Source organism: Phlebotomus papatasi, chromosome 3, assembly GCF_024763615.1.
Source record: "Phlebotomus papatasi isolate M1 chromosome 3, Ppap_2.1, whole genome shotgun sequence".
Lineage (NCBI taxonomy): Eukaryota > Metazoa > Arthropoda > Insecta > Diptera > Psychodidae > Phlebotomus > Phlebotomus papatasi.
The window spans coordinates 29,932,067-29,953,179 of record NC_077224.1 but is presented as its reverse complement, the minus strand read 5'-3'; the positions used below and the strand labels follow the sequence as shown (position 1 = coordinate 29,953,179).

Below are 21,113 nucleotides of genomic sequence, written 5' to 3'. Positions count from 1 at the left end.
ACAATTAATGTGAATCACATTAAAATTTTAATGTGCAAGTGTGATAACGCCGTAACAGCCTAAAAGAATACTTTTTTGGGGACGATAGAATTTTCAACACATTAAAATTAGTGAAGGTTTTGCATTGTATGTTTAATAGATTTTCAATCTATTAAACATACAGTTGTTTCTTATTGGGACAAGTTGAGCAAGTCTCTAAAGAAATGTATTGAACATTAGTTTATTATATACTTCTTAAATAAAATTAAATCTTAATCATATTTAGCTTTTATTCACACAAACAAAATGAAAAATCAACACAATAAAAAATTGACAAATTTAGATATACATATATTTATTTTTTTTTTGAACAGAAAAATATGATCTATGATCTATAAATAATTATAATGCCCAAAGCACAATAAGTTTTGTTTTGTAAATGTTTTCAAGATTCCCTATGAGAGTGAGCGAGACGACTAGATTGAAATGTCACAAACATGCAGTCATTCGAGGAGAGATAGACCACCTTTTTTATATTTAATATTCCGGACATGCTTTGAATTGGAAATAAAAATGCATATCACTGGTTTATCATTTGCAGACTCTAACTCTAAGTTCAAGATATCAATATTAGATAAGTTTACATTATAACAAATATACCTCGAAAACTTAGTATGAAAAGAAGTTGTATTTCAAGGTATTCAAAGAAAAGCGAGGAAGAGATGGACCACCCCAAATTTTAGCAAAATATTTTATTTTATTGTGTCAATTAGAAGAATAATAAATAGTTTATAGATAAAAAGCAACAATTTATAAATTTCTTAAATTAATTCTTTATTATTTAAACTAGATATTAGATTGAAGCCGGAGGTTTTCGGACACTCATTGTTTGGTTTTCCACCTCTACTCGTTTTTTTAGGTTATGTTTTCTTCGCCAATTCCTCTGGACAAATTGTCTTCTTCTCTTGGCATAACTGTAACATAAAAACGAAATTAATTCTGAATGGAATGTCTTGAGCAAAGATAGGAAGTCATTCGTACCTGAATAATTCCTTAATTTTCGAGAAAAACAAAAAAAAAAATGTTGTCTAAAAACTCCCGATTTTCCCTCAAACATTTGTTCCAACTCTCCCTCACTTTGAAATACACGTATTCTTGTGGAGAAATAAGAATTATTGGCTATTTTTCAGGCATTCAAAAAATTCAATTTCTATTTTCTCGTACAATTTTAAAGGTATAAAGCTGTAACTAGAGGATTTTCTATAATGTTAGAGAGAGAGCATGAATAAACCAAAGGAGGTGTCGATCGTATGTAGAATGTAGGCAGTAGGCGAAGTGATCCATCTCACTGTCCCATCTTTCCTCGAATGACTATGTACAAAATAATTATTGTGTGTTGGGAATATGTCCAGCGCACAATAACCCTTGTTTAGTAAACATGTTTTCAAACATTTCTATTAGAGTGAGTGAGATGACTAGATCTAGATTTCAGTCACTCTTATAGAAATTTTTGAAAACATGTTTACAAACAAAAGTTATTTTGCGTTGGGCTGACCAGCGCATAATAACTTTTGTGTGTAAAAATGTTTTCAAAATTTTTCGTGAGAATGAGCGAGATGACTAGATCTAGATCTCACTCACTCTCATTGAAATGTCAAAAACATTTTTTACAAATATAAGTTATTGTGCGTTGTACATAACGCTAAACCCACAATAATTTTTATTTGCAAATATGTTTTTGACATTTTAGTGAGTGTAAATCAAATTTAGATATAGTTATCTCGCTTACTCTCATAGGAAATTTTGAAAATATGTTTACAAAAAAAAACATTGTGCGCTGGGCATAAAAAAATGAATAAAAAAAAAGTAGAATAACTATCATATTGTGGGTATTAATTAAATAAAAAAAACAAATAATCTCAAATAAGTTTGTTATTATTAAATAACAAAAGAAATGTTTTTTTTTTAGTCTTTTATTAAGATATAATTGAAAAAATACAGAGTAAACAAAATTAAAAAAATATATCTAAAAAGTTATATATCAAAAACTATTTAAGAACAATAATCATAATTCATTTTGCATAAAATCTATTATTAGAAAAATCTTCCACATATAAGAACACGTAAAATTTTCATTTTTGCGACATTTTATTTTTTGTTATTTTCTTTTCTCCATCATGACGTTTGTTCTGAAAGCTGAATTTCATGAATGTTGAATTTTATTTGCTTTAAAATTGTGTACGTTCGGTAATATGTACGTTTAATTTAAAAACACAAAAAACGTAAATTTCTTATATGGATGAAATGTCCGTCTAGGTAATCTTTAAAACATAACACAAAATGAAAAAAAACTCGCACGACGCGTTTTTGTGCAATCCCACAGAAACACCATTTTGGTGGGAATGGATAGGATGTAAATAAGTGTCACGTTAATAGTCCCAGGCCAGGGTCAACTTATGGAGCAGTCCTCTGAAGGTCCCAAGTCTCAATCTTTAACCGTTTGGCTTCTTGGCGTGATGTCAAATGGCCAGCATGATGTCAAAAATCTTGAACTTAGAGGATAAGCAGTTGAAATATAACTCAAAATCGAGGGATTATACTAATCTCTTTGTGGAGTTTGAGCAGTAGAAAGTAAAGAAAGTTCTACACGGCTTAAGCTATAGGCACGAAATTTGACAAATGATTAGAGACTATTTTAACACTTCATAATTTTTCGGGCAATTGATTAGGCTGTCAAAAACTCAGTAGAATATATTTTTCATGAGAATTTCAAAAATTTGTTCTATACATATTCTTCAATCAGTATCTTAAAATTTTTGGTTTCAACATTTATTTTGAAACAACTTTTTAAGGACGAGACGCTCTTCACTGACCGAAAATCAACAATAAAAATGAAGCAGATTATTATTTTCAATCATATCGGTATATATTTAACAATTCAATTATGTTGTCGTAAATTCCTGTGTTGAAAAAATCTGTTGAAGAAGAAGCGCCTTCCTCGCAATGTGTATGCTTCTTTCATACTTCCGGAGGTTGTGGGCAGAGGTGGTACATTTTTATTATGTTATATCACAGTGAAAATGTCTTTTTTCTACACATCGGGCAGGACTCGATCTCACAACTATAAAGTCAAGCCTAGAATCTATCGGCACAAGAACCAACGGTCTTGCCGGTCTTGCCCTATTGCGTCACTAAGATCCCCAAATAAAACCGATGAACAAAATCAATGAAGCATCTTACATCTAAGCTTTTGGATAATCCAACGTATCTAAAAAATATTTTTTACGTTGGGACAATAGAAACAAAAATAGCCCAAATAATGACTCCGATGAATTAGAAAATTCTAATCTACTGAAAGCTTACTAAAGACTACATACTTCATGTGGATTAAATTTAAAATAACACTTATATTTCATGTCACGTGTAAATAATTAGTCAAATTCACTAATAAAGGTGTCTTGTTTTGATTGCGCTCCTCAACTTAAAGAATGCTTCTTTCCTCTTTTATTGTTATTAATTATAATATGGTTATAATAATATGATTACTATTATCTAAAAAAAAATAGTTACGACCTAAAATATTTCGAATAAATAAATAAATACTAAAAACTGGTTTAGTACCTATGTACATGTGATCATTATGGAAAAACTGAAGAAAAAATGACTAGGAGAAAAAAGCACGCTACCTTCGGACGACTCAAGCTTCGAAATACTTTTTTTTCAATATGATTTTTATAAATTTCACCCATTTTATCTTAATAAATAGTCCAAGTTCTCAAATTTTCCGAAAAGATACATGGATCAAATCCCTTAAGAGCCCTAAGAACATAGAAAAAAAACTGAATTGTTCGAAGCTTGAATAGTCGGAAGGTAGCGCGCTTTCCCATAAATATTTTACCAAATTATAATTTGCACCTTTTGGTGTTTTATTATTATTATTATTATAGAATGGCAGCGGATAGTGACGGCACTTTGACGGCAGTTGTTATCTGCGAAGGGGATGTACGGGATCCCGAGTTTCCCAAGAAATTCCGTGTGTTATTGGCGAGGCTGAAAGCCCTTCTTGAACAACCAAAATCTAAGAAGTTGAAAGTGAACAAGGTCTGATTAAAGCTGGATACAAAACTATGAACATATTAACTCGTTTCTTTTTTTGTGTCCTTTCTTTCACAGGTGGAACCATGGAACAGTGTCAGAGTAACTCTTTCCATTCCAAAGGAAGCTGCCGTGAGATTGAGACAGTTGGCGGCGGAAGGGAGTACTGCATTGCGGGCTCTTGGCATTCTCTCGGTACAGCTGGAGGGAGACACTGTGATATCGTTGCGCCTGATGGGACAGGAAATTGTCCTTAGAACAGGTAAGAATCATCAAAACAATTTATACTTTAAATGTTGTATTTTTATATTTCAAAGTTTGTCATAGTTAGAGTAAGTGTGTCAAATTTCGGCATAGTTGCATGCAAGCGACAAAGTCTCAAGTTTGAAATGTAATATTTTTAATAAAAATTGAATATTTTTGTCACTCTCTTATAAGGACTGTTGCTTGGAACCTTGCAGACAGTTTATCATCTTTATTTTCTCTAAAATCATTTTTAATACATTTTAAAATGAATAAAAATATAGACATAGCATTGGTGGCCTATTTCGGCCACCTTCATTCTCTTAGTTCCTTGTGCTTCCGGAATTCTACCAATGCCTTTATCAAATCATCTTGCTCGTCGAAGAGACATTTTTTGTTAGTTTTTTTCATTGTACAATCTCAACAGAATGCAAAAACTAAAAATTCATGGAAATTAGAGGAACAAAAAATATGGCCGAAATTGCAAGCTGGCCGGAATTTGGCACACTTACCCTAAGTGTTTACCAGTGACGAGTTTCACACATTTTTCAATTAGGCTGATATTTAAGCCATCTATTTTCCATTTATCCAAAAAGATAACAGTGTGATCCTAAACATAACAGAAAATGTTAAATTTTCTATCTTAAATACAATAGACTCTCGCTAATTCGGTTCTTTTAAGATCGAGCTACTTTTTAATTCGGGTAGCAGTTACATTTGAAAAAAGTTTGTTGTCATTTTTCAAGTTTTACTATGATTATCAAATGAATAAAATATGCTAAAATTTGGCATGGTTTGTCTTAGTTTTGATGTAATTTTGCATTATCAAAGGATTTTCATGCAATGTACGATATATATGACTGTGTAATCTCAATATGTGTATGCAGATGAATAAAAAATCGTTACATTTCAAAAAGTTTGTCGCCCGAATTTCTCTGTAATTCGGTTGACATTTCGGTCCCAAATGCCCTAATTTGAGAGAGTTTACTGTAATGCCGTGCTGATATTTACTAGATTGCACTCCCTTTGAAATGTCAAAAATATGTTTAAAAACTAAAACTTATTGTGTGTTGGGCATTATGCCCAAAAATCTGACGTATGTCAAACTATTTTTTTTTCATTAAATATTGAAAAAGGATATATTCATTCGAAAATATTTTGGAGTTTTTAAAGGTATTTTAAGATAGTCCTTGGATAAAACCTAGACATTACGTACGTTTCTTCTAAGACTGGTGTTTAAATAAATAATGAAAACCAGAAATAAAGAGGCATTTAGTGAAATGCACCAGCTTGTCTTAAAAAACATGAAAGTGATAGCTCTGTTTAACTAAAATATTTATCACACTTATATAATCCAAGAAATGTTTTTATACAGTTTTTAGGGACAGTGCTGTAATTTTGGACAGTGTGCATATAAATACCAATGTCCTAAGATTGACGTACGATATTTTCAATTTAAATTGAAGTTTTTTGTTACTACCTTTTCAGGAGTGTTTGTTTTTTGAAACCTTTGAAAGTAGTGTATTGTCTTTGTTTTCTCTAAAAATAATCATATTGCGTTTAGAAATGAATAAAAATATATACATTCATTTGATTGTAATCTTTGGACACCTTACGTGCAATTTTGAACACTGCTTGTAATTTAGGACAGCTGATTCGTCTTAATACAATGCTCATTTTCGTTCACTTCAAAAAGATAAATTCCCAAGTCTTCTTCCTGTTTATGAGAAGGAATACTTAGGATGTCTCGAGAAGCCCGGAAACTCTCCATACAATTGATTAAATAGAGTTGACTTTGGTACTACAAGTACGCACTCGTTCACGTATTTCCTTGCTTTTCCAGAAGTTTTCTAAGGCTTTCTGAATGTTGTTTGTAGTGATAATAAGGCATTGTTATTACAAACATTAAAAAAAAAAATAGAATTTCGAGCAACAAAACAAATGTTCAAAATAACAAGAATCACCTCACGTAGTGAACTTCTGACTAAATTGTTCAGTTTTTTTTTTTTACACAGAAAGGAATCACAGTTACCATGAACTAACATAATATTCAATTTTATTAATACTTGACCAAAGCTAAAAAGATTGGAAATAAACACAGAGATTTGTCATTATTCTTGTAATCAATAGCTGACACTGAAATTTCAACGAAATATTTTTTTAATTTTAATTCAAATTATATTCAAAATTGGACGAATTAAGTGTTAATATCTTCTAAAAAGAATAAATATTTAACTGGAATAAGCATCGAAGTTCCAAGTTTGAAGTGCGATATTTTCTATACTAATTGACATTTCTTGTTACTCTCTTTTCAGAAGGGTTGTTTAGAAACTTAGCAAGCTATTTATCGTCTTATTTTTATTAAAATTAGTTTTAATACGTTTAAAAATGAATTGATAAGTAGAGGTGATCTTGGCTCTTATTTTGGACAACTTGTTTATTAATTTGGCCAACTTGGCTGTAAATTTGGACAGCTAATCCGCCTCAATAGGATGCCCATTGTTCTTCATTTGATAAACCAATCTTACCAAGTCCTCTTCCTGTTCATGTAAGGGAAACGTAGAATGTCACAGAAGCCCGGAAACTTTCCATATCATTCATTAAAGTGAGTTGACTTCGATACTCCAAGTACGTGCGGATTCGCTCATTCCCTGACCTTTCCGGGAGCCTTTCAAGGCATTTCTGGCTACATCTCTTTTGTAGAGATGATGCTCTTTTGTTTCTCCAGGCATTTGTCCAACCTAGTCATTACAAAAGCTAAAACTTCACGAAATTTCGTGAGAAAAACACCTGTCCAAAATAAGAATCATCACCTCACTGGTGAATGTCTTAAAAAATTTCCCATTTTTCACACGAAAAATATAATTCACAAGGCAAATCTCACTTCAGGTCAAATGTACAAATCATCAGTAACGTGAATCAACACAATATTCAATGAATATTCAATAATATCACTCAAAAACAGCGAACAAACTTTGTTAGTACTTCACCAAAACTAAATAAGACTGAAGTAAGCCACGAAGTTCTGTCATATTTCTCGTAAGCAATTGCTCACACTGAATTTTCAACAAAGCAATTTCAACTCAAATCATATTCAAAATTTAACGTATTTAGTGTCAAAATCTTCCAAAAAGAACAAATATTTAGATAGAATTCATTTTCATCAAATATTGGAATAAAAATCCATAATTTTAATCAATTTATTTTTAGTGTCCAATTTTACCCTCAAAGTGTCCAAATTTTACACTATTCATTGAATATTCGAAGAAAATTCCATAATAATAATCAATTTATTTATAGAGTCCAACTTTAGCCTCAAAGTGTCCAAAATTACAAGCTATCCTAAATTACAAGCATTTCCCCTATACAAAGAAAAAGTAACACACTGACTGGTTACCACTTTAGTTACATTTTAATAATTTTAATAATACTTTCATGCTTGACCACTATTTTTGTTCATAAAATCACTATCAATGATTCCAATTTATTCTATCTCAAAATTTAAAAAATCCATTTTTTTAATTATAAAATAAAATAAAAATTCCAAAAGTAAAATATTCTTGGTAAAAATGAGTAATTTGTGATTGATTTTCAGTTTGATTTTCGCTTTGGTTTTCAGGGACTTATGATGATATTTTTATTCTTTTACTAGCAAAAAATTTATTGTATGCTGGGCATTCTGTCCAGCACGCAAGAACTTTTATAAACATGTTATTGATATTTCAGTAAGAGTGCAAGAGATCTTGATTTAATCACCTCACTCACTCTCATAGGAAAATCTGAAAACATGTTTAAAAATTAATTTTATTGCGGTTTCATTTCTCTTTCGTCTGATTATATCAGGAGAGCCGTGTTACTTGGTCTCAGTTCTGATTCCTGGGGCCTCGGCCAGGGTGAGGGGACTCTCGATGCCGAGAGCTCACTCTAACCAGCTATCGTGAACTATTTGTTTTTGACGGAGTTGCCCTGTTCAACTCCCTTCTCTTGCATGCCAGATCCTCACTGGCTGGCATTGCTAGATTCTACCAGATCGAATTAGGCTAATCTTGAATTTTTGATTTCTTTTTGCCTATTATTTAATATGTTTTTGCTTGTAACTTTATTTTTTTTCTTTATTTCTCTAATCAAAACATGTAAGAAGGGCGGACCCTATCAGCTTTAAATAAAATAATAAATAATAATAAAATGTAAACAAACATTATTGTGCGCTGGACACAATAATCTCAATTCCTAAAAAAAATATATTATATATGTTTACAACTCTTTTTTGATACTAAATTTTTTGAATTGTCTCAAAACAAACCACTGCGCACTGTATTTAAAAAGAATGCTAAATTATATATTCTCTCAAACCCTAAGATTTTTCTATTGTATATACTATGGTTGTAGTGCAAATAATTATGACTGATCCGTAAATAAGTTAGGATTCAAATTGGGAGTTAATTTATTAAATCGTATTATGAAATACCCTTATATGTATGCAATTTTTTGAGAAAGTAAATTTGAAATGCATTTCTTGAACAGTTGGCGCTAAAAATATCTCTTAAAATAATTTTGAAAAAAAAAAAATTTGATGGTATGTAAATTTTCTGTATAATAATAATAATGATGGCACAACATTCCATGAAGGAACTAGGCCTTCCCACAAGGGGATTTCTAGACATGCATTATTATTCTTTCTTGTACGGGATGAGGTTGTCAGACCCATGCCCGTGGAATCAAGTGCAGTGAATCTCACTGGATGCAATCTGAACACCTTTAACGCCAGAAAAATTCCTGGTGACCTAAAGGGGATTCAAACCCGGGACATTTGCATCATAGAGCGAATGCTCTGCCACTTGACCCATTGAGTGCCCAACATAAAGTATATAATATATAATGTATAGGGGAGACTGGGGCAAAGTCACAAAACGAATATATTTTTTTTACAAGCTACCCGAGCACATCCGAAATTTCTAATCAGCACAGTTTTATAGGAAATCTACCGCTCTACAACTCTGTGAAAGTCATTTTCTTCTATTTTGTAAGGAAATATATTTATCGAGCCGTTTTCTAAAAGGTAATTTTGTGATCATTCTCAAAAATGTTGGGGCAAATAGTATCAGGCATAAGATACTATCACATTTTGATTCGCTTTATAACGGGATTCCGTAAATTTAAGTAAAATACCTAGATTACATATTTTCATATGAAATTTATTCTTCTACACTTTTGTAAAACACCATTTTCTCTATCTGAGTGAGAAAGGCGCATTTTAAGCTATTTGACAAAAAACACACAAAAGACTGCAAATCGTTTGACCAATTCAAACAACAAGCGGCGAGACATGATAATGACGTTTCTTTTCGCCGTGGGACATCAGAAATTGTTTCGGTTTTTGTTACTTTTTGCTCCATAGCTTTTGTTACTTTTTACCCCAAGTGGTCATTTTTAATAAAAGAATTTCTGGAGAACAGAATCTTTGTAAAATTCTAAAATAGATAGCGGATTCGTATTCAAAGAATATCTAAATTATTTGGGAAACACTGATATCTTCTGCACGGAAAATATTTCAAACAGACGGCTAAAAATTTCGATATTTTTTATTTTCTAAATTCCTTGTTCAAATTCTAAGAAACTTACGACATTGAAGAAGACCTATGGAGGCTATCTATTAAAAAAATTTAAGTCGCTATCTTATTTATCTTGGAAGATAATGAATTTTAAAATTTTCGATTTGTGACTTTTTGCCCCAGTCTCCCCTACATAAAGTAATTTCATGTGGCTTATTTCGGTCCCTAAAATATGCATAATTCCGGGACCCCCTGTAATTCTTTGAATATGTCCTCAATAGGTGACGAACAATAAAATTAAGCTGTGATTACGAAAGTAGCAAAACTCTATCCGTTAAATGAAATAAAATACAAGAATAAGGGTAAAATGAATGTCCATAAAACTTTGTCTTTTTTATTTTGATATTTTTTTTAAATATTTCACGTACTTTAACTGCTTCGCATCTTTTGGAAAATATGGATATTTAGAAAAAAATTTCCTAATTTTTCTCAGAACCGGTTTAAATTCAAGTTTCGTTTATGATTTCAGACTTTTTTAACTTAAATCGGCATCTATTCTTCTGTTAAAAAATTGTAACTTTTTAATATGTTCATTGCTATAATCAAACTATTAACTTTTTTTAAGATGCAAGAAAAATTTTTCAAGTTTTTTTCATATAATTATCCTGTATTTTGAATTAAATTCAATTTCAATTTATTTAAAGGTAAAGTGCCTTCAAGTCGACCGGTTTCTCAAATCAGTCGGTGGAATTATTTTTTAACCAATTTTTTAACGTTTTATAGCCAATTTATGTGAAACTTTCATTGATTTGCATTATGTATAATATAATAGACTTTATAATGTTAGACCTGTTAGACCATATTATAGCAAATCTAAGTAAATTGAATAAATAACCTCAGTGGACGTGTTGAGGAACCGGTCGACTACAACGCACTTTAACTTAATAAACAAAATTTTGAAGAAGTATACAAAGTAACAGTAAAAAAGTCTCTATATAGTTAAAACTTTGAACGGAATACATTAATACATGATTGGGAAACCTTAATTTTGGCATTAGGGGAAGATGCTCATGCTTCGTACTATTTCAAGCTTCGTAATGACTAAATTTTTTTCATATGAATCTGAATAAATGTGACTCCACAATGGGTGGGAGGAATCAAATTTATTGAGAAACACAGGAAAAATTTAGTCATTCGGAAGTTTAAGATCGTACAAAGTATGCGCACATTTCCCTGTATACATTTTTAATAAGAAGCATTATTATTTTTTTTAATTTAATCTTCTTTTGGTTTATTTTTGACGACTTAGAAATATAAGTCGAACAACTCGATTTTTTACAAAATTCGTTTTATTCGCTTTTTGGATACAGATGTAGACTCTCTCAAATTCGGGCATTTGGGACAGAAATGTCACCCGAATTAGAAAGAAATTCGGGCGTCAAACTATTTTAAATGCAACGATTTTTTGTTCATCTGTGTACTCATATTAAGTTTAGATACTTGTACTTATTGTGAATTGCATTAAATCTTCTTACAGGAGACTCTCACTCAATCGGCTCTTTTTCAATCGGGCGACAAATTTTGTTGACAATTTTCACGTTTAGTTATGAAGCTAATTCGCTCAAATTTGCTGTAGTTCTTTCTATTTTATCGTGATTCTTTATAATTGAGCGCTTTTTGTGGAATTTACAAAGGTTTTGACGCCCAAATCTATCGATAAACCGGATGACATTTTGCCCCATATTCCCGATTGAGATAGAGTCTACTGTAATAATGCAAAATCACATCATAATTAAGTCAAAACAAAAACAATTTGGGCATATTTGCTTTATTCGATAATCATAGTCAAACTTGAAAAATGTCAACAAACTTTTTTTTTTAAATTTAACTGACGCCCGAATTAAAAAGTAGCCCGATCTTAAAAGAGCCGAATTAGCGAGAATCTACTGTACTTCTTTATACCCTCTACCTTCTCTGTGACACTTGAAACATAATTATTTTCAAAGTTATAAAGATTTTAAATCTCTAAAATCCTATAATCTGCATGTAAAATCTCAGTTTCCAACCCGTCAAATAATTTCGTCAGATATCTTTAAGATTTCTGCAGAAAATATCTACACCTTTGCGGAAAATCTGCCGAAATTTCCTACAAATTTTATTTGGGTTTGGGACAAAATTCGTCAGATATTTTTGCAGATTTTCTGACGAATCCTGGTGCATACTCTGACGAATTTCTGTAGATATTTTGCCGATTTTCTGGAGATTTTTCTCTACATTCCAGACTTTCCAGACAGCTGTGTCTGAAAAGATGGAATATTTTTCACTGAAGTTTGCAAAATTCAATAGAGTTATTCTTGGTAATGTCAGAGTGTTTATATAAAATAAAGAATTCTGCGACGCCGTGTTATAAGTAGAGAATATTGAAGTGAAAACTTTCAGCAGAGTGTCGACCTAAATTTCGAGTTTTTGTATCATTTCATGGGCTATTTTTAAGAAATTAGTATTTTGGTCTTGAATCTTTTTACTCATCTAAAATGTTTAATCGGTAATGCTTGTTAACCCTCTAACGGTCTTTACTTTAATATGCGAAAAAAAGTTCAATAACAATGTTTTCTAGGATAATTATGATCCAATAAAGTCGAAAAAACCATCCATTCTTCATTATCTCTTTTAGTTTAGGCGCTAGGTGAGAAAATATAAAAAAATTTTGAAACTCTTTTTGCTTCTAAAATTCACATTTTTAGTTTTTTCAAATTTTTTAAATAAAATATACTAAATAGAATGAAATATCTTTCAGTAAAAAAAATAAATTTATTTTAGTCAGATAACTTTAAATCGGAATTTTTATTGAAATTGGAAATGAGTTTTTTTGCACAAATATTTTTTGTTGCTTTTTCTCTGACCTTTCACACAAAACTGGGAATAGCAACAAAACGAAGAGTCAAAATGAGTTCAAACTTTCAATAGATGTTTATAAGACTATTACCGAGGACACTATAGCACTTTTAAATAAATAAAACCTTTATTGTAGCTGTAAATGTGATTTTTGTGAAGACCGCCTGGAGGCGGTCTTACCCGTTAGAGGGTTAAGCAGAGCATATCATTTTCTTTGTAACTTCTACAGCTTCTTGATAAATCAACAATATTTTTGTTGAAACAATGGAGACTATGCTGATTTCCAATGCAGAAATTCTGCAGAGAATCTGCAGATTTTCTGACAGAAATTCTGCCGATAATCTACAGATTTTCCTGACAGAAATTCTGCAGAAAATCTACAATTTCCTGTGAATGTACTAGAACAGAGGTGTGCAAGAAACCGTTGAAACCGAATTAACGTCAAATGAAACCTGTACGTCAATGGTCAAAACGCTACTACAACAAACTTATTTTGACGTTAATTCGGTTTCAACGGTTTCTTGCACACCTCTGTACTAGAATATACCGTTATGATTCAAAAATCGCTCTCCTGAAAATTTGCCTACTGTGAGTTATTCGTTTCTTATTCTGAGCGATCGATTTAGTCAATTTCAAATTATTATTATTATTATATTTTGTCCTAGTAGTCAATTGTAATTTCTAAAGTTTTTTTTTTATTATAATGTAATTCCACAGAGACATCAAGTGCAGCTGGTTGCTCACAGGAAACATCGGGTATCGGTGAATTGGGTCGGATTTTGTCGCAGGCCCAACAGCAACAGACTACAGCTCAGCACTCGTCGACAATTGTGAATGGTCCCGCTGGTGGTGCATCAAGTGCAGTGGTACCAACGGCTGGACCGTCACGTAGTAGTGGAAGTACAAGCACCATCAATCCATCTAGTAGTACAACACCGGGAAATGTCAATTTGATTGTGTCCAATGGGGTACAGATTAAGAGTCAACAACAACAGACACAGGGTGTTTTTAAGTCACCCAATACTGTGTGCCCAATGGATGGAAAGTTGCCGGTGCATGTGCCCAATGTGGAGGCATGCGAGTATCCCTTTGAGAGCATGACGCAGGCCCGTGTAATACATCGTCGTGAGAATACGCTGGGGATACAAGGACAGGGTAGTGGTGGAAGTGGTGGGGCTTTTGTCCAGCAAACAGCAACCATTGCAACAGCCCCCCCTCCGCCACCACCTTATCCGACAAAGGTGCCTACTGTGACACAAGTGGGCAATAATGGTGGCGTCAAGATGGGAACTGTGGTAACAACTGGTGGTATTCAGCAACAATCACCAAATGTGGCCAGTTCGAGTCCACTGTTGGTGAATCTGCTGCAAAATGAGGGTGCTGCAGGTCAGGTGCATATGCCGAAAATACAGCAACATGCCCAGGGCAATTTAAAGAGTGGGCAGGAACTTGTGGTTGTGGGGGAGAATGTGAAGAACAGTGCGGTGGGACATATGGTGACACCCTGTACCGGTGATGTACATGAGAATACAGTGGGTGTTGTTGTGAATAAGATGGGCAACAGTAAACAGACACTAAGTGGACAGTTGCATCAGCAGCAATCACAGACATTTGTTGTGAGTGGTGTACCTGTTAATAATTCTCATGCGAGTAACATTGTGAACACTGCCCCAGTGGCAAATATAGTGAACAGTGTGAATAGTGGAGGTGGTGGGGGTGGTGGTGGTGTTGGTGGTATTATGTCAGGAATGACCGGTAGTATACCACAGACAGTACAGATGGTCGGTGGAGGAAATACAGTGCCTTCAAATATTAAACTACAGTCTCGCTTTATTGGGCATGCGAATCCTCAGGCGGTGCAGATGAGAGGTGGTGTTGTTGGGCATCAGGCACAGCAGCAGCAGCAGCAGCAGCAACAACAACAACAACAACAAAGAGTCATGATCACCCATCATCAGGCACATCAGCAAACACATGGAACAGTGCCTTCGGTGACACAGCCACAGCATCAAGTGCTCCAGGAGATGGCGTTCAGGCAGACACCTCAGGGGATGCAATATGGCAATATGCAGTCTGCGGTGTCAGCAACATCATCACAGTCAACATACAATCCGCGGTGGCCTTTGAAACCAATGGACTCAGCGACAAAGTCCAGCTTTCAGGAATTCACGCGCTATCAGATGCAATACAATTTGAGTCAGCAGCAGCAGCAGCAGCAGCAACAACAACAACAACAGCAACAACATTTGCAAGAAGCAAATTTTGATGCTAATAATCACTTGGATAGCGGTACAAATTCCCATCTAACACCAGCCTCATATGCTGCCAGTGGCGGAGATATCAATCACCAAACAGTGGGGCATTTAGGGGGTACACAAACACCAGTCACGGGTTCCAGTGCAATGGTGACCACACATACAGACCATCTAGGGGTCTTAGGGGATTTGGATGAGAGTCTCAAGGATCTGGACGCCCTCATACCCAGTTTAAATTCATGTGATTTTGAACATAGTTTGTCATTGGATCCAAAAGCACCATTTGAGTCTCTTCTGGATCTTGATCTATCATCAGACCAGCAAGCCAATAGCATTGGACTCGGCAGTGGAATAACTGTGAGTAGTACTGCTGCTGCAGTATCACAGAATCAGTCAAATGTGCCAGATGGAGGAGTGATGACAAAACAACAACAACAACAACAGCAGCAGCAGATGGATAAGCAAAAGCAGTATCTGATAAATCCATTGACGGGGGAACTAGAACCTATGGCGTCGGATGAAAGTGCATCGGAAGCTGAAGTGGATGATGCAGCAACATTCAATGCCTTCAATTCTGAAATGTCAAATAGCATCTTTTCAGATGATGACAATTCCTGCAGTACGGGCTTCTCTAAGATGTCTGATCACAGTGACACAGAAAGATCTAATAATTCTGAAAATTCTCACAAAAGTAGCAAAAGTAGCAAGGCAAAGTCGAAAGAGAAGCGCGATGGGGTAAAAAGTACCAAGAAGGCAAGTGTAAAAGATAAATCATTGAAAGCAACATTCAAAGATAAACTGCAGCAAGGTATTAAAGACAAATTGAGTAATAAAGGTAAATTTGTGGGGACAAAAGAAAAGGATAGACCTATAAAAGTTGTGCCTAAAATTGTGTCAAAGCAGCAATCACTGGATGAACCACCAGCAGGGAAGATGTGTCCGGAAAAGATAAAATTGCGATTGAAATTGGAGAAATCTGAACCAATAACACCGGTATACAAAGCAGATGTGAGTTTTATCAATACACAACCAAAACGTGCCCAGAGTTCAACAACATCGGGCCTCCCGTCGACTATTACGACACTGTTGCAGACAGCTGCTGGTGGCAATGGTGGAAGTGGTAGTGCATCACCACAATCGTCAGTTGGTGTCATTCAGCAATTTTCATCTGCATCCCCATCTGCTCAGTTTACACAGCAACAATCCTCCTCACCATCGCCCGGTGAGGAATTGCGTGTCCCACCACTCCATATAAGTCTACGTGGGCGGAATTCCATGGTGATACGCAATAGTAAGAAAGATCGGAAGAAATCTCAGAGTGGTGATGTGGATGACGATGGTGGGAGCAGTAAGAAGGCCACAAAGAGGAGTGTTGTGTATGAAAAGGAAGTGAGTGATGTGGGTGAAAGTGAATTTCTCATGAAACTCAAGGCTGCTAAAAAGGATGTGGATAAGTCACTCAATGAGATCACAGCTACAATTGTTACATCTGGAAAGATAAGTGAGAGTACGGGGGTAACACAGGGTGGTGGATCATTTAATACTAGTCAGGGGAATAATCAGAGCTACACCACCACCACCATCACCACAACAACAACAACCACCACAACTGCCGCGGTATCCTACCAAACATTGCCAACAACCGGTGATCAGGCAATTATTGGTGAGAGTGGATCGAGTGGCAATGTGACTGATGGAAAACAGATCAATGATCTCTTGATGCACTCAACCAATGGGGTTCTTTTGCCAGCTGAAAAGAAAAGACGTATGTCGAGCAATGATATTTCATCTGGACCAAAAGATCCTAGTGAGAGATATTTAGTGCTAACGGCACCAATTGGATCAACAAATGTTGGAACTCTGCCACAACACTCAACACTCTCAACGGCAAAAATCCAAAAGGGTAATAATAACAATAATACGGTCAATCGTCTACATAAGGCCATTGTGAAGCAAGCAAAATCATTGAAAAACAAGGAACGCATCACGACGTCTGTGGTGACTAAGGAGGGTAATCGTACTCTTGTTACAATGACAACTATTGGTGTAGCGAATCCGGATGTTATACAGCAAAAATCAGTTTTACCACAGGGTAGTGTTGATGCCATCAGTGAGGAGAAGTTTAAGCAAAAATTTTTGGAAAATGAAAAACCGTCGCCTACTAAGATTTCAGAGATTGCTACGCCGACGGTACAATCAAGTGGCGGTAGTGGTCAAAATATGACAGAGTCTCAGGCAAAGATGGTGGCAAAAATTGAGAAAGTTTTGCCACCGGGAAAGGCCGTTACTGTGGTAGCTCGAAATTTGGTAGATGGTAAGAATGCATCATTGGGCACCAGCAATAATTCACCTAAAAGGGATCTCACCACAGTTGACCCAAATGTGATGGTGCAGGGTGTGCGTGGATCACCGGGTTCTCAGGCCCAGGGTGAGGATAGTGGAATTGAATCAATGGACGCATTGTCGGAGAAGAGTCCACATCAAGCGTCACAGAGTCCGCAGGCTGAATTGGCTACAACGACAACAAAACAGGTGGCTAGTCCAAAGGATACCAGTGTTCCGGTTGTCACTACAATTCACAATGTGCCGAAAAATGCGGTAATTGTGAAGCCGAAGAGTAACAAGATCAACAATATTGATGATTTTCACAATATAGATATAGAGGCTGCTCTGGCAAAGATGGAGGGTATCAATGACATGATTATCACCACAAACTGTGATACTGAAAAGGTAAATGGTGACTATTCGCTAAGTGAGGTGGAACTTTTAAGCAATTTAAGCAATCAAAAGAGTGCAACAAGTGTGACACTTAGTGATCACCATATCGACAGTGTTAAGAGTAATTGCAAAGATATGAATGAGAATAAGGAGGTAACATCAAAGTTGACCATTGAGGCTCAAATTCTCGATGAATGCTGCAATAGTGAAAAGAAGGGTATATCATCTCCAATGTGTGAAAGTAAGTCCGGCAGTGAACCAAGTGGTGAAGGAACTGAAAAGGATGATGATAAAGGCTCTAAAGGGACAATGGTGGAGTGTGACAAGGAGCCCCAACCTGTTCGTATTGTTCCAGCTCTGTATACATACTCCAATTCCGATAAGGTGGCTAGTCGAGAAGCTACCTCAGATGGCACAAATACTGGTCAACAGCAACAAAAGGAGATTCTTCAGCAACTTTGCATTGAGATACCCACCACAAATGATTCGGATAATGTACCACGAGTACGAACGAGAGCCAGTAGTCGTCTTGAGAGTCCACTAGATGTGCCCAAACAAAGTCCATCATCTGATACACCTACGCTTGTTACAACTGTCACCACGAAAATGGTGCAAAAATTGTCAGCGGCTGCTATTGATAAATTGAGCCCAAAGACAGCCAGTAAAGTTGCCAAAAGGAAACGTCAGGGCTCTGAGAGTTCAACGCAGTCCAGTGTGAGCGATGATACACCTGGGAGAGCAAAAAAGACTCGTAAGACCAATTCTGAAATGGGTACAAGTACCAACACTACTGGTAAAAATCTTCAAAGTGCTGCCAGTGGGAAAAAGACCGAAGGAAAATGTACGATTACATCAACTGCAAATACAGCGGCAGCTTCAGGTGCCAATGCTACAGCAGCCGGAGCAAAGACAACGGATAGTGTGGTGAAAAAATGTGAGGATTCTTCGGATAGTGATGAACCACTCATTGAAATTGCGGGTAAAGTGAGAAATTCCAAACTTACCAAAAGCAACACATCTCACACCCAAATAGTCCTGCAACATAATTCGTCGGAACCTGTTGAGAAGATTTTGCGGAATCACAAGGTGGTCTTGCCCAGTGGTATAACCTCTACATTAATTAGCAATTCAGTGAATGCAGAGGTGGAGGAAAGTGGTGGCAGTAAGAATTCTCACATCCCCAAAGGTGTTACAATTAGTCGGATAAATGCAGCGGCGATGGATGATAAGATCAGTACGAGACGCAGTGTTCGCATGACGACATCCACGACAATTGGACTCGGTGGGAAGATGAATAAAGCAGGACACAGTGCTACCAGCAATGATTCCGGCAAGATAGGTCATCAGGTGCAGAAGACTGTGGGCATGGGACAACAAATTGGAGGGACTGAGCAGAGTGAGGCGAGAAGGAAGACCAGGAGTGCTGCTGGTGAGTAATGTTTTTTTTTCTTCGATATATTATTTATTATTTCATTTTAAACATGTTTTACGGGTTTTTCATATTTTAATATTTTCTATTTATTAATATTCAATGTTTTAATGATAACACTGCAATATTATAAAATGAAATCAACAGGTTAAAATTTGTACATTGAAATTAATTTGTTATATTTAATGAAAGTGATGAGTTGATTTCTGAAAAACAATTCTTTTCCAATTTCTCACAAGAAAGGGGGTTTCAAAAGGAGCAAAACGCTCGAACTCGTAACTTAAAAGCTATATCTCAATAGTTATTTATTTATTTTGATGTATCGGGTTTTTATGGCCATTTTGTGCATTATTCAGTTTACAAATTTATTATTCAGATTAGGGTAGTGTCAGTACTTTTTCACCATCTAAATTAAAATCACGCTTTAAGAGAATTATTGAGTTCATGAAACTACAAAATGAGTACTAATTCGTGACCCGTAGCCTAACGAATCAGAAAACCATATCTGGTGCTTCCCCGACTAGATTATTTGCAAGTTAATTAACCCATTCAGTCAATGTACAAGAAATTCTTGAGATAGAATGTTCATATCTTGCAATTATATTCTTACTGATTAATACATGATTTTATTGAAAATAAAAAAAAATTATCTATTATGGGGCCGCGGGGAGCCGTGGTCTTAACGGTCACTGAATTTAAATTCTGTGCATTAATTCATTACAAACTATATTGATTTAGATAGGGTAACTATCTATGAAAACAAATTTGCGACCAGAATTCAAATCAGGAAAGAGGATGGAGGTCAATTTTAACAAATTCGACTGGATGTCGAATTTTCAGTCCGCCATTTTGAGCAAAAATTTTGCATGACTTTCCGCGAAGCGAAAAAAGAACAACAGATTGTATTTCTATCTCTGTCGGGCTATTTTTTCCAAGTCATTGAAGGACTGGGGTAACTAAAAAACCATTCCCGACATCAATTCGAATATTAATTACCCAGTAATAAATCGTCTAAAATCACTCAATTTGCGTATGATGTATAATACCATGGTAAGGAATGGGTTAAGGAAATTCTTGAGAAGGTGAACAGTCACCAAAAAAATATGGAGTACTTAATAAACTTGTCAATGCTCAGACAAATTGTCTTGCATGATTTTATGTTTTTGCTGTACAGCATTTGATATTTTTTCACTGAAAGTCAATCTGTTATTAACTAAACTTTGTTCTAATATGTTTTTTAATAATGTTTTCCCAAAGAAATAAAGTAATTCAGATGCGGTGAAATAGGGCTTACTTTTTTGGGCTGTATAAGTACTTTTCGCCACTCATTTTTCCAAGCATTTTACAAGTGGCGCACCTCGTGGAATTTAGTTGAAACAGGTGTAATTTTCAATTGATTTTTATCGCAAATAAAAAATGTGCAAAAAAATCATTCAAAATACTCTTATATAGGGTGTCCCATAAATTACGCAATATTTAAATTAAATAAGAAACACATTTTTTCTCAACAATTTTTTTTTAATTGAAAAATAAAGTACATAAGATAGAGTTTATGTATTAAATATCGCATCCAGTAATTAACCTCCATAGCTTTGCTGGCATATGAATCCTTTCGTCGAAGGTTTCCCTGACATTTTTGGACAAATGTGCCTAAATTTCGATGATGCAGTGTTAAAACTTCTCCTTTTATGCACAGAGGTGGATGTAGGCCTGTTGACTTAGGCTCATGCCTTCGAATAACCGAATAAAAAAATGTAATGGTCTAAAATTACATGATCTAAGGAACCAATTCTAATCACCAACCAATAGAGAAAATTACAATTAGGAAATGTCTTATGGAGGAATTGCATTACAGTGCTGTGTCTTAATTCATAATTAATTAATTTATTAGTGAACAAATCCTCCAATTTAAGCTTCATAAACTCGGTCATCATGTCACGATATCGA

General features: G+C 34.9%; 1 protein-coding gene across 2 annotated transcripts in view; it reads left to right on the top strand.

Moving 5' to 3' along the window:
- LOC129807507 (serine-rich adhesin for platelets) overlaps positions 1-21,113 on the top strand; it is a 29,662-nt gene that overhangs the window by 1,799 nt on the left and 6,750 nt on the right. For both annotated transcript variants that reach the window (XR_008752291.1, XM_055856808.1), the window contains exons 2-4: positions 3,927-4,080; positions 4,153-4,336; positions 13,482-19,166. Coding sequence is in view for 1 of the 2 variants with exons in the window: in XM_055856808.1 (XP_055712783.1) it covers positions 3,927-4,080; positions 4,153-4,336; positions 13,482-19,166 (6,023 nt within the window). In the remaining variant the exon portion in view is untranslated. The remainder of the gene's footprint in view (positions 1-3,926; positions 4,081-4,152; positions 4,337-13,481; positions 19,167-21,113) is intronic.